The sequence below is a fragment of the Mobula hypostoma genome, chromosome 8 (assembly GCF_963921235.1).
Source record: "Mobula hypostoma chromosome 8, sMobHyp1.1, whole genome shotgun sequence".
Classification (NCBI taxonomy): Eukaryota; Metazoa; Chordata; class Chondrichthyes; order Myliobatiformes; family Myliobatidae; genus Mobula; species Mobula hypostoma.
In genome coordinates, this window is record NC_086104.1 from 46,671,650 (window position 1) to 46,684,902 (window position 13,253).

The window sequence follows — 13,253 nt, forward strand, 5'->3', positions numbered from 1 at the left end:
AAGAATAAAGTGTCGCAGTACAGAGAAACTGTAGTGCAGATAAACAGTATGGTGTGAGGTTACAAGAGGTAGATTGGTAGTCAAGAGTCTATCTTATCATATTTGGGAAGGGATTCAATATTCTTATAACAGTGGGATAGAGGCTGTCCTTGAACCTGGGTGGTATGTGCTTTCAGGCTTTGATGTCTTCTGCCTGATGGGAGCGAGGAGAAGGGTAAATGTCTAGGGTGGTTGAGATTTTTAAATATGCTGGCTGTTTTACTGAGGCAGCAAGAACTACAGACAGAGTCCATGGAAAGTCTGTGAATTGCGGAGTACAATTGATTTGGTCTTCTTGGAAGAGAATGCAAATAACTTCACAGAAATGCCAGGAGAACAGAAGTTTAATGAAAAGAAGGAATTAAAGGAATTACTGTTAGAACACAAAATTAATGAGACTGAATGCTATTAAGTTCCCAAGATCTGATTGTCAATGTCCCTGCAAATGTAACAGTACTTTGTAAATATCATGGAAGGAGAGTGAAAACAGAACAACAGAACAGTGAAGCTAACATTAGCTACAGGGAAATGCTGAAGTCTAGAATACTGGAACTAGACAATGAACATGGATTTATGAAAGGGACCAGAGTTTCTTTGAGCATGCTACTGGTTGAGTAATTAAGGGAGAACTAATTCATGTGGTGTATTTTGATTTTCAGAAGGACTTTGATAAAGTCCTGCTATAGAGGTTTGTGCACAAAATTAAACCACATGGTAAAGGTAAAATAGCAACATGAATTGAAAATTGGTTGGCAGTAGGAAACAGAGAGGGTTTCTTTTTCCGGGTAACTAGAGGGTATTGCAGGGTCAGTGCTTGCCCTGCAGCTATTCACAATATATTGCAATGGTTTGGATAAGAGAACTGTAAGAAAAAAGGAAACATGCTGTACTTTTCAAATCTTAATGTAAAAAGTTGTCTAGGTGTCCTTGTACACACTTCAATAGAAGTGAACATGCATGCAGGTGCAGCCAGCTGTAAAATGACAAGTGATTTGTTGGCCTTCATTGCAAGAAACTCTGAATACAGAAGCAAAGATCTCTTGTTGCAATTATGTAGAGCCTCAGTACGATCACACCATGTGCGGGTTTGGATTCCTTATCTAAGAATGGACATGCTTGGCATAGAGGGAATGTAATGAAAGGTTTACTAAGCTGACTCTTGGTATGGCAGATTTTTTGTAAGTGGAGTGATTGGGTCAACAAAGCCTGTACTATCTAGGTCTTAGAAGATTGAGGATCCATCTCACATTAGTATTCAGAATTCTGTTTTACTCATTTATTTAGAGATACAGCACACAGCAGGCCCTTTCGACCCAACAAGCCACGCTGCCTAGCAACCCATCTACTTAACCCTTAACCTAATCAGAGGACAATTTACAATGACCAGTTAACGGGTACGTCGTTGGAATGTGGGAGGAAACCAGAGCACCGGGAGGAAACCCATGTGCTCACGGGAAGGGCATACAAACTTCTTAAAGACTGCAATGGAATGGAACTCCTAACTCTACCCTGAGCGGTAATAGCTACACTACCATGGTGCCCTAATTCTCGCATCCATCTGTACGACGAGGAATCCTAAATTAGTGAGAAACTGCATTTCCATTGGTGAAGCCTTCCCTCATTAACTGGCAAAATTCTGTGCTCAGGTATTTAGACTTGAAGCTCTCTGTTCAGCATGTGAACACTTAATACTCAGAAATTCATAGTACACCAACATTTTTTTAAAAGATACTGAATCAGTGTGTTACATTACCTAGATGGAATTGTCCTTGACTTAGATTTCATGGAAGAACATGCCTGATTTTGTTCTAGAGAAATAGTAATTTACAGTTTAATAGCCTTCATTCAATTAGCTGTCAATATTTATCTATAATTAATAGATAATAATGTTGTGTAAGAAAGCACTGATCTGATCTGGTATGTTCCTCATTAAATAATAATGATGTGCCATAAATTGGGGAAAAGAGTTTGGGGTTGTGAAATAAAATCTATTTTCAGCATGCACGCTACAGGCTCAGAACCTGTGTTATACAGTACAAACATTTATTTACTAATCACTAATGATAGTCATGAATGAACATTAATATTTTGACTTATAGGGGCTTACGGACACCAAAATTTCAGAACATAGATCTCACATGAGTAACTGCAGCATGTCAGTGATACATGTGCCGAGCCGGAGTCAGCTGAGTCACGCCAGTTCCCAGAATTCCCTGCACCGCAGTGTCAGTCAGCTGATCGATACCCATGACAAGAAATCCCTGATGGAAAGCTCAGTGTGGGAATTCTTTGCACAGGGACGTGACAGTGGAATGGTAATTGAATCATAAATATTTATAGAAATTGTATATTTACAACATTCAGGAGGTGAAATTGGGCAATGGAAAAATGAATCAGAATTGATGAAGATGGGACTTTCCGCTTATTTATAGTCCATCATGTACGCTGAAAAGTATGAGCTCCTATATCTTACATGTCTTGTGTAAGAGGAGTTTCTTTAAAATCACTGACTTAATCCTATTTGATAATCTGAATTCATGAAGTGATTCATTAGACATAGAAAAAAATGGAAATACTAGAAATTCACATGTGCTTGTTTGAACTTAATTAGATACTCACAATGCAGTCTCTGTGAAGCTAAACACAGGTAGGGTGGCCACTTTGCACAATATTTCTGATCAGTCTTCAAAATCATCCTAACCAATCAGTTGCCTGCCACTATAAGTCTCCATCCTACTCCGATTGTGACATCTCTGCCTCTGGCCTCTTGCAGTGCCTCAACAAATTCATCAGAATTAAATACACAGTCATCCATCAGTGAACGTGAAAAGATAGGAACTGATATTTTCATTATCTGATTGTATTCACAGCATCAAGTCACACAGTTTAACAACTTTTAGTTTAAATCTGCACAACTATTTGAAGTTGTTGTAAATGAATAATACTCACTTAATATATTTTTCTCATTTCTCTTTCAGTACCCAGATGATGATGATCTATTGGAGTCTATCAAAGGTTTTAGTTCAGTTACAAAGGAGCACACAATATTTACAGACACCCAGTTATAAGAAAAAATACTCCATAATCAGGTTCCTATATCTTTATAGTATTGTTTGTTGTTTATATGTTTCTTTGTTTTGAAAAAAATGGGTAGCAAATTGAAGATTATCAGTTAGTAGCTACAATTGCCAGTTTTCATCAGCAGTATTTTTTTTTCCTATAAGTTTTAATTTTGGCATAATTCTCAATTCCACAAGTTGCAATCCAGAGTGTGAAAAGCTTTTTGTCCAGCAGAGGGCCCCATTTTAGAGTTTTTTTGTGTGTGTGTGAGTGTGTGTGAAAATAGTATCTCAATTAAAGATATAAAATTCAATGAATGGCACCCTGTACAACTTCATGTTCATACCAAGTCAAGGTTCAGGGAAATCTGAGAATCTGAAATGAAGAAAAGAAAGCTGAGGAATAGCTACGAGGTAATATAGGCAGATAGGAAAACTGAAATAACATTTCAGTTAAGTAACTTTTATTGCTCCCTCTGCACCTAAGCTGATCCAAACTTCTGCCTTCCATGTTCCAGCTAGTACCATGTTTATTCACCTATCACCTTTGCATGGGTATATCCACTATCTTCTAGCTGAGTATTTCTACAATTATAAAAATTCTCTCCTCTGTTTCTATTTACGTTGTACTAACAAGCTGACAGAATACATTAAAATAAAATAGGTTAAACAGCAGAAAAATAGGCAATGGCAACATTTTGAATGCATTTATAAGAACTACCATAGATGATTTTTTTTATTAATATTTGAAAGCAAATATTACAGACTTAATAATACATTGTATAAATGAACTAAAATACTTTAGTCCTTTATTCAAAGATGGTTCATATAACACAAATAATAGTTTGGAATGTGTATACAATTTTACAGTTGTCTATCAGGTCTACTGTAGATAAATCTGAAATATGAACTGAACATATGCTAACTATGTGCTTAAAAGATTTCACACCAGAAGTGTTAATAGTTTATAAAGAAAATCAGGTCAGTGATGCCCACAGAATGATGTTGATGAGCCAGCAATATAAATGAAAAAACCAAGCTAGAAAACGCTATGTATAAATAATTTTATATTCAGAGACACAGGAATTTTAAACTCCCTGCAGATTGAAGTTTAAATAAATCATTTTTACTTGTACAATAATTGGTAGAATATTTTTATTTAATCAGACTATTTATATTAACAGAACTGTACTAAGATCTTGCAAATGAACATTCATTTGTACAAGCTGCATACACATCCCCGACATTTTTATGTTTAAGTTCACCTACTTTTTTATATACACGCAATCTATGATTAAAAATGTCCTTGAAGATATTTTGAAAGATAAACTTAGTAGTTTCAGAAATAGTAATACCAATGATAGTTACCTTAATACAAGATCAACCTCACATGACTATGTATAGCTTATTCCAGTCTCTAAAATGATTTCACCCTTGGTGACCATCACTAGTCTCTTCTATGTCCTGTTTCTCCAGGAGCTGCTATGAGAACTTGTAAGACAAAAGTTATTTTATCAAGCTTTATAAATTTGATTTTAAAAAGTATAATACAAGATGCTCGTAACTGATTCGATCAGAATCTGCTCAGCAAGAAATCAGCATCAATTGACTAATTTTAAATTCCACATAAGTATTTATCTGCTGTTTGCTTCAAAATTCTTCAAGAAAACATGTGTTTACTGTGAGCTTTGTGTAATTAATCCATGAAAAATTGTGTTCATTATTCCCAAAGCAAATTTCAAGTTCCATAAAAATATTAAGAAATACATTAAAGGATAATTTTTTTTCTTCAAGATGATGTGATAATGTATGTAATTAATTAATTCCACTTCTAATTTAGATTAGAATGGGAATTACTTCCATTTCTAGGATAAGTGAGTGAAATGTACAGAACCAGGGTAACATCAGTGCAGTGATCAATTCTTTAATATAACAATGTGACACCACGGCAGAGTAGCGGTTAGTGTGACACTATTAACAGATCGAGGCATTGTCCTCCCCATGGAATGTGTGGGTTTTCTCCAGATACTCTACTTCCTCCCACAGATCAAAGATGTACTGGGCAAGCAGCTCGAAGGATCAGAAGGGCCTATTCTGCTCTGAACCTCTAAAAGAAATGAAAATAAAATAAATAAATTGACATTCTGTTGTTGTCTTTCAAGTTATAACTGGAAATTAAATAACTTTATTACCAAATATTTCTTTATGGATTTTAAGTTGAAAGGCTATCACAATTATTGTTGTTACAACAATTTTGACAATTAAATGTTTCTAACAACATCCAATTCAGCAGAATTTCTCAAAGAACGTAGCAAAGGTAAAGTATGGGAACAGACCATTCTCAGGTTGTGCAGCTCACTCAACACAGAGAAACGATTCTCTGTCCACAGATTCCACTAGACTGGCTGAGTTCTTCCAGCATTTCTGCCATCGTTCCAGATTCCACCATATGCCACATTATTTATTTTGCACAGAAGTGGCCCATTTGTCCCTTTGAGTATATTCAAAGCTGACCATATTTTCACTCTCTCCTTCTGTCCTCATACCCATTGATGCCCTTTGGTTCTAAAACTTTATCTCCTTCTTCAGGAGAACAATTTTCCCTCTCTATCTGTGCAATCTGTCAAAATTTCAGAAATTGAAATTTGATTCCTCTCAATCTTCCAAATTTTGGTGAGTACAAATCCAATTCACCTAATAAGGAGACCGAAACCACATATAATAGATCAGGTGTAGAATCACCTTGGCCTCATATAATCTTCTTGCAATCAAAATGACATGCCTTTCACGTTCATAATTGCTTGCTATAATATGATGACAATGTTACTGTATATATTTCTCAGCTGACAAACTGTAACTTTGTTCTGAACTACTTCCATTGTGTTAATAGTTCTATATAAAATGTGATACCTGCCAGGATAAACCAAATTGCTACAATAGTTATCTTTCCTTCAGTAATTTAACCAATGCTAGTCTTAATAACTTCATAACACTGTATTTATTGTGAGGTGCCCATTTCTTGTATTCATGGTAGCCTAGGTTTTACAGAATTAATTCTGAAATGGAATAATTCAGAGCCACTCTCAGCTGAATTGCTTCATCACTGTGGTGAATACTTCAGTAAACGTATCCAGAATGATGCAAGGATACAGCAGCCACTGAACAGTCAAAGTTTTAAAAAATATTTTTATAGGATTTTTAAAACTTTTAACAAAAGCAAACTAATAACAAAAAGCAGCATCTTTAACCTCCAGTGTGTAAAAAATATAGTAGTTAGACAATTCAAAACCAAAATTGTTGATTTCAGTTTTTCAAAACAACAAAGGAGTTATTCAGAAAGAAATCAAGGCAAAATTACAGATTTCTGAATAACTTCAGGAGAAAGAGACCAGTTCTTGCACCATTCCCTGACTCCTTTCAGAATTGCTCATGTTCAGCCATTTGAATACCTGTAAGCTCTGCTAAAATGTAATGCAACTAGTCACTGCTACCCCAAACAGCACCTACCAAACCCACAAACTCTACTACTTAAAGAACAAAGATAACAAGTGCATGGGAAGCCATCACCTGCAGCACCAAATTGCACATTATCATATCTTGAAAATATCTTAAACACGAGAAAGTCTGCAGGTGCTGGAACTTCAAGGCAACACATACACAAAAAGCTGGAAGAACTCAGCAGGTCAGGCAGCATCAGTGGAAATGAATAAACAATCAATGTTTTGGGCCAAGACCCTTCTCCATCTTGCTGATTCCTCTTTTTCACTAGGTCCAAATTCTGGAAGATCTCCTCCAACAGCATTATGGGAGTACCCTCACCAAGACTGCAGCAGTTCAGAAAGGTATATTCCCAGATCCCTACCATCTTCTCAAGAACACTTGAGATGGGCAATATTTATTTAAGTGTTGACCTTGACAAGGAAAAGACTTTTTTTTAAGAAGTCCTATTCATGCCACTTTCAAGCATTGAACTCTGGGACTTAGAATGACAATTGGTGCTACATTTACTATTACTTTTCACCAATGGACTCCACATACACAATCACAAAGCATAGTCTTGCTGGGTTTCCAGAGCAACAGAATCGTTACTTGGATCCTGTTCTTTGTTAGATTTGGCGTAGTAAACTGAATAAGAGATAAGCTTTTTCTAACTGTTTTCCTCAAATTATATTCCTTTATATATTTCCAACTGGTGTTTTTAACAATATCTATATTATTGAATGTTTTGATTTATTTAACATTTTTACTTCAGTGTTAGAATAGTTGTTAACCGTCTCAAAGACTTTAAAATTACTGGAACATCCGGTTGCTTTCATGGTGATCAAGGCCTCGCTTATCACCCTGCTCTCCTGAGTCCAAGTCACTTGACAAGGTCATTTTGGAAGCAGCAGCTCTGTACTGCATTGCCTACAATCCAGTCACTTTCTGGACATTGCATCTGATATTGAGGGCTCAGAGAGTTTAGGCTGGAAGCTAATCAAATCTACACAAGGATGTGACAGCTTCTTGGGCCTGAGAAACTTTCTCCTTTCCGGATGTTTTGTAGTGTTTGAAAACTCAGACTCCAGTTTATCAACTCTTGAGTCAAATTTCTTTAATCTGCAGGAACTTCCTGTGAACCTAACTGCTTGGGATTTAATTCCATCTACCAACCTATGAGCTTCAGGTACAATGCATTGCTTGCCCTTCTACCTCTAACCTAAAAGTATATTTATTTGTTTACAATTTATAAATGGATTTTTAAAAAATCACCGGAATTTCTTGCCTATTCCTAATTACTCTTGAGCTGAGGAGCCAATGATGAGTCAAATACATTGGTAGATCTGGAACCCAAACTGAGTAAGAGTATCAGATTTCCTTCCCTGAATAACATGAATGAACTTGAGTGTTTTTTTTTATAATAATTCAGTGGTTCCATGGGTTCATTTGCTGAGGCCATCTTTTTTGTTCAACAATTCATGTTTTACACCAATAATGTTCCCAACTGCTATAATTTTTTCAATGCACCAATACAATGCTATCTAATTGTCTTTTTATAGCTTTGCTTTAAAACTTGGTCCTTCTTCATTAGTCACAAATTTAACTGTCTCCACTTGGCTGTAAACTGTGATTGAGACCAATTCTCTAAGAGAGAAAAACCAACAGCCAATCACCAATCTGTGATGTCATATTGATTGCTTGCTTGCTAGCTGCTGTTGATTAGTCAGGCCTCTGTTCAGGTCCTATTCTTGGCTCCTTATGATGGAACTCCCTTACTGGTTTTCCACTTCCCACAGTAAGTACAGCCTTTGTATTCCCACCCCTGTTTTATAATGAAATTCTTTCAAAGGTTTGATTCAACTACTTTTGCAAGTTTTATGATTCAGGAGATTGAAGGGGAATGATGAAGTGATGTTTTGTGATTTGTAAATTATTACTGTCAGCTTAAGAGAGTAATTGTGATTTGAAGTGTGGTTCTTACCTTTGCAACTAGGAGCTTGGTTGAATATTGCAGGCACGTCCTACCATCCCAACTCCTTTGCCTTTGCTTCTGCCATGGATTTCCTTCTGGAATAGCACGTAGAGCTCTTTCTTCTGTGGAGAATATGTCTTCCCCCTGCTGTCTACCTGGAACACACACCTTTCTGCTTTTCTTGTAGACATTTAGCATATTTCAACCTTTCCTGCCAAATGTACTTAGGATCAAGTTCTTCCCTAAGAGAAACATGATGTGCTGGAGGTTATTAAAGGTGTATGATTTCCTTTACACTTATGTCCATAGCAGCTATGTGGTTAAAGCATATTGGCAGTAATGCTGGTGAATGCATAACTGATACATAATGAAATCACAGAACAAGATTTAATTCCAGTGCTCCTGTAAAGAACAATGTGTATCATTTGCACATATTTTCTGGACTAATCTAATTTTTAGGTATGTGTAATAGTAACAAAACCAAACCATAAGGGAAGATAGAATATGAGAGTAAATTAGCAGAAAATATAAAAACAGATAGAAAAAGTTTTTATAAATATATAAAGCGAAAGAGGGCGGCTAAAGTCAACGTAGGTCTCTTGGGAGACGAGAAGGGGAAATTGATATTAGGTGATAAGGAAATGGCTGAGGCATTGAATGACTATTTTGTGTCAGTCTTCAAAGTGGAGGACACGTCTAATATGCCAAAGAGTGATGTTATGGATGAAATGGGAGGTGAGGGCCTCAATAAAATCACTGTCGCTAAAGAGATAGTGATGAACAAACTAGAGGGCCTGAAGGTAGATAAGTCTGCTGGTCCTGATGGGATGCATCCCAGGGTGCTGAGGGAATGGTGGAGGTGATGGTAGATGCATTGGTAATTATTTACCAAAATTCTCTAGACTCTGGGCAGGTCCCGGCGGATTGGAAGACAGCAATTGTCATGCCACTTTTTTAAAAAGGATGTAGGCAAAAGACAGGCAACTATAGGCCGGTTAGCTTAACATCTGTAGTCGGGAAAATGCTTGAAGCTATCATTAAGGAAGAAATAGCGAAATATTTAGAAAGGGGTGGTTCCATTAGACAGACGCAGCATGGATTCAGAAAGGGCAGGTCCTGTTTGACAAACTTACTGGAGTTCTTTGAGGACGTAATGAGTGCAGTGGATAGAGGGGAACAGATGGATGTCGTACGCTTGGATTTCCAGAAGGCATTCGATAAGGTGCTGCACAAGAGACTTATAAATAAGATACTGACGCATGGAGTCGGAGGAAGTGTATTGGCATGGATAGTGAATTGGTTAACCGATAGAAGGCAGAGAGTTGGTATAAATGGGTATTTCTCTGATTGGCAGCCTGTGGTGAGTTGGGTGCCGCAGGGGTCGGTGCTGGGCCTGCAGCTGTTTACTATTTACATTGATGATTTGGAAGAGGGGACTGAATGTAACATAGCAAAACTTGCTGATGACACTAAACTGAGTGGAAAAGCAAATTGTACAGACGAGTGGAGAGACTGCGGAGGGATATAGATAGGTTACGTGAGTGGGCCAAGGTCTGACAGATGGAATACAACGTTGGTAAATGTGAGATCATCCACTTTGGAAGGAATAATAGAAGAGCAGATTATTATTTAAATGGTGAAAGATTGTAGCATGCTATTGTGTGGAGGGACTTGGGAGTGCTTGTGCATAAGTCACAGAAATTTGGCTTGCAAGTGCAACAGGTTATTAAGAAGGCAAATGGAATATTGGCCTTCATTGCTAGAGTGATTGAATTCAAGAGCAGGGAGGTCATGCTGCAACTATACAGGGTACTGGTGAGACTGCACCTGGAATACTGTGTGCATTTTTGGTCTTCATACTTGAGGAAAGATATACTGGCTTTGGAGGCAGTGCAGAAGAGGTTCACCAGATTGATTCCAGAGATGAAAGGGTTAACTTATGAGGCGAAGTTGTGTCACCTGGGACTACACTGTCTGGAATTCAGAAGAATGAGAGGGGATCTTATAGAAACATACAAAATTTTGAAAGGGATAGATAAGATAGAAGTAGGAAAGTTGTTTCCATTGGTAGGTGAGACTAAAACTAGGGGACATTTCCTCAAGATTCAGGGGAGAAGATTTAGGATGGAGATGAGGAGAAACTGTTTTTCTCAGAGTGTTGAATCTGTGGAATTCTCTGCCCAGGGAAGCAGTTGAGGCTTCTTCAGAAAATATATTTAAGATACAGTTAGATAGATTTTTACATAGTAGGGGAATTAAGGGTTATGGGGAAAAGGCAGGTAGATGGAGTTGAGTTTACAGACAGATCAGCCATGATCTTATTGAATGGCGGAGCAGGCTCAATGGGCGGGATGGCCTGCTCCTGCTCCTATTTCTTATGTTCTTATGATCTTGGAATTTAATTTATTTATTGAGTAACAACATGAAATAGATCCTTCTGTCCCTTTGAGCTGCTCTGCTCAGCAACCCCCAATTTTAAATCTAGCCTAATCACATGAAAATTTACAACGACCAGTTAACCAGCCAAAGTTACATCTTTGGATTGTGAGAGGAAACTTGTGTGATCACGGGGAGAATGTATGAACTCCTTACAGACAGCGATGGGAATTGAACCCAGGTCACTGGTACTGTGAAATGTGGTGCTAATCATCATAGAAAAGCTAAAAGAAGATATGAAGTTGCGTTGGCAAGTAAGGTGAAAATAAATCCAAAGGATTTCAACAGTTATGTTAACAGCAAAAGGATAGTGAGGGATAAAATTTGTCCCTTAGAGAATCAGAGAGGAGGGCTATGTGCGGAGCCAAAAGAGATGGGGGCGATTTTGAACAATTTCTTTTCTTCGGTATTCACTAAGGAGAAGGATATTGAATTGTGTAAGGTAAGGGAAACAAGTAGTTATGGAAACTATGAAGTTATGGAAACTATGAAGATTAAAGAAGAGGAAGTACTGGCACTTTTAAGGAATATAAAAGTGGATAAGTCTCCGGGTCCTGACAGGATATTCCCGGAACTTGAGGGAAGTTAGTGTGGAAATAGCGGGGACGCTGACAGAAATATTTCAAATGTCATTAGAAACGGGGATGGTGCCGGAGGACTGGCGTATTGCTCATGTTGTTCCATTGTTTAAAAAGGGTTCTAAGATTAAACCTAGCTATTATCGGCCTGTGAGTTTGATGTCAGTGTTGGGTAAATTGATGGAAGGTATTCTTAGAGATGGTATATATAATTATCTGGATAGACAGGGTCTGATTAGGAATAGTCAACATGGATTTGTGCGTGGAAAGTCATGTTTGACAAATCTTATTGAATTTTTTGAAGAGGTTACAAGGAAAGTTGACAAGGGTAAAGCTGTGGATGTTGTCTATATGGACTTTGGTAAGGCCTTTGACAAAGTTCCACACGGAAGGTTAGTTAGGAAGGTTCAATCGTTAGGTATTAATATTGAAGTAGGAAAAGGGATTCAGCAGTGGCTGGATGGGAGACGTCAGAGAGTAGTGGTGGATAACTGTTTGTCAGATTGGAGGCCAGAGACTAGTGGTGTGCCTCAGGGATCTGTACTGGGTCCAATGTTGTTTGTCATATATATTAATGATCTAGATGATGGGTGGTAAATTGGATTAGTAAGTATGCAGATGATACTGAGATGCGTGGAGTTGTGGATAAAGAAGTAGGTTTTCAAAGCTTGCAGAGAGATTTAGGCCAATTAGAAGAGTGGGCTGAAAGATGGCAGATGGAGCTTAATGCTGATAAATGTGAGGTGCAACATTTTGGTAGGACTAATCAAAATAGGACAGACATGGTAAATGGTAGGGCATTGAAGAATGCAGTAGAACAGAGGGATCTAGGAATAATGGTGCATAGTTCCCTGAAGGTGGAATCTCATGTGGATAGGGTGGTGAAGAAAGCTTTTGGTATGCTGACCTTTATAAATCAGAGCATTGAGTATAGGAGTTGGGATGTAATGTTGAAATTGTACAAGGCATTGGTGAGGCCAAATTTGGAGTATTGTGTACAGTTCTGGTCACCGAATTATAGGAAAGATGTCAACAAAATAGAGAGAGTACAGAGAAGATTTACTAGAATGTAACCTGGGTTTCATCTCCTAAGTTACAGAGAAAGGTTGAACAAGTTGGGTCTTTATTCTTTGGCACGTAGAAGGTTGAGGGGGAACTTAATAGAGGTATTTAAAATTATGAGGGGGATGGATAGAGTTGACATGGATAGGCTTTTTCCATTGAGAGTAGGGGAGATTCAAACAAGAGGACATGAGTTGAGAGTTAAAGGGTAAAAGTTTAGGGGGTAACATGAGGGGGGACTTTTTTACTCAGAGAGTGGTAGCTGTGTAGAACGAGCTTCCAGCAGAGGTGGTTGAGGCAGGTTTGATATTATCATTTAAAGTTAAATTGGATAGCCATATGGAGAGGAAAGGAATGGAGGGTTATGGGCTGAGTGCAGGTGGGTGGGACTAGGTGAGAGTAAGAGTTCAGCACAGACTAGAAGGGTCGAGATGGCCTGTTTCTGTGCTGTAATTGTTATATGGTTATATTATGTCCACATTTTGCTGACAGTAATTAAAAAGGATGCTTATGTTTACTAATGGAGACATATGGTAGGCTAGAATGTGAAAAGCTAGAATAGTGGTCCACTGCTAGAGTACTATCAATATAAAGTTAATGCAGCAATCTTTGGGGCAATTATAAAGG

General features: G+C 37.7%; 1 protein-coding gene across 1 annotated transcript; it reads left to right on the plus strand.

Moving 5' to 3' along the window:
* The first annotated feature begins 2,186 nt into the window (after nucleotides 1-2,186).
* si:ch211-57i17.5 (usherin) lies at nucleotides 2,187-3,342 on the plus strand. Its single transcript, XM_063055780.1, has 2 exons — nucleotides 2,187-2,354; nucleotides 3,018-3,342. The coding sequence occupies exons 1-2, from the start codon at nucleotides 2,193-2,195 to the stop codon at nucleotides 3,105-3,107; spliced, it is 252 nt and encodes an 83-aa protein (XP_062911850.1). The 5' UTR covers nucleotides 2,187-2,192; the 3' UTR covers nucleotides 3,108-3,342.
* Nucleotides 3,343-13,253: the final 9,911 nt, after the last annotated feature.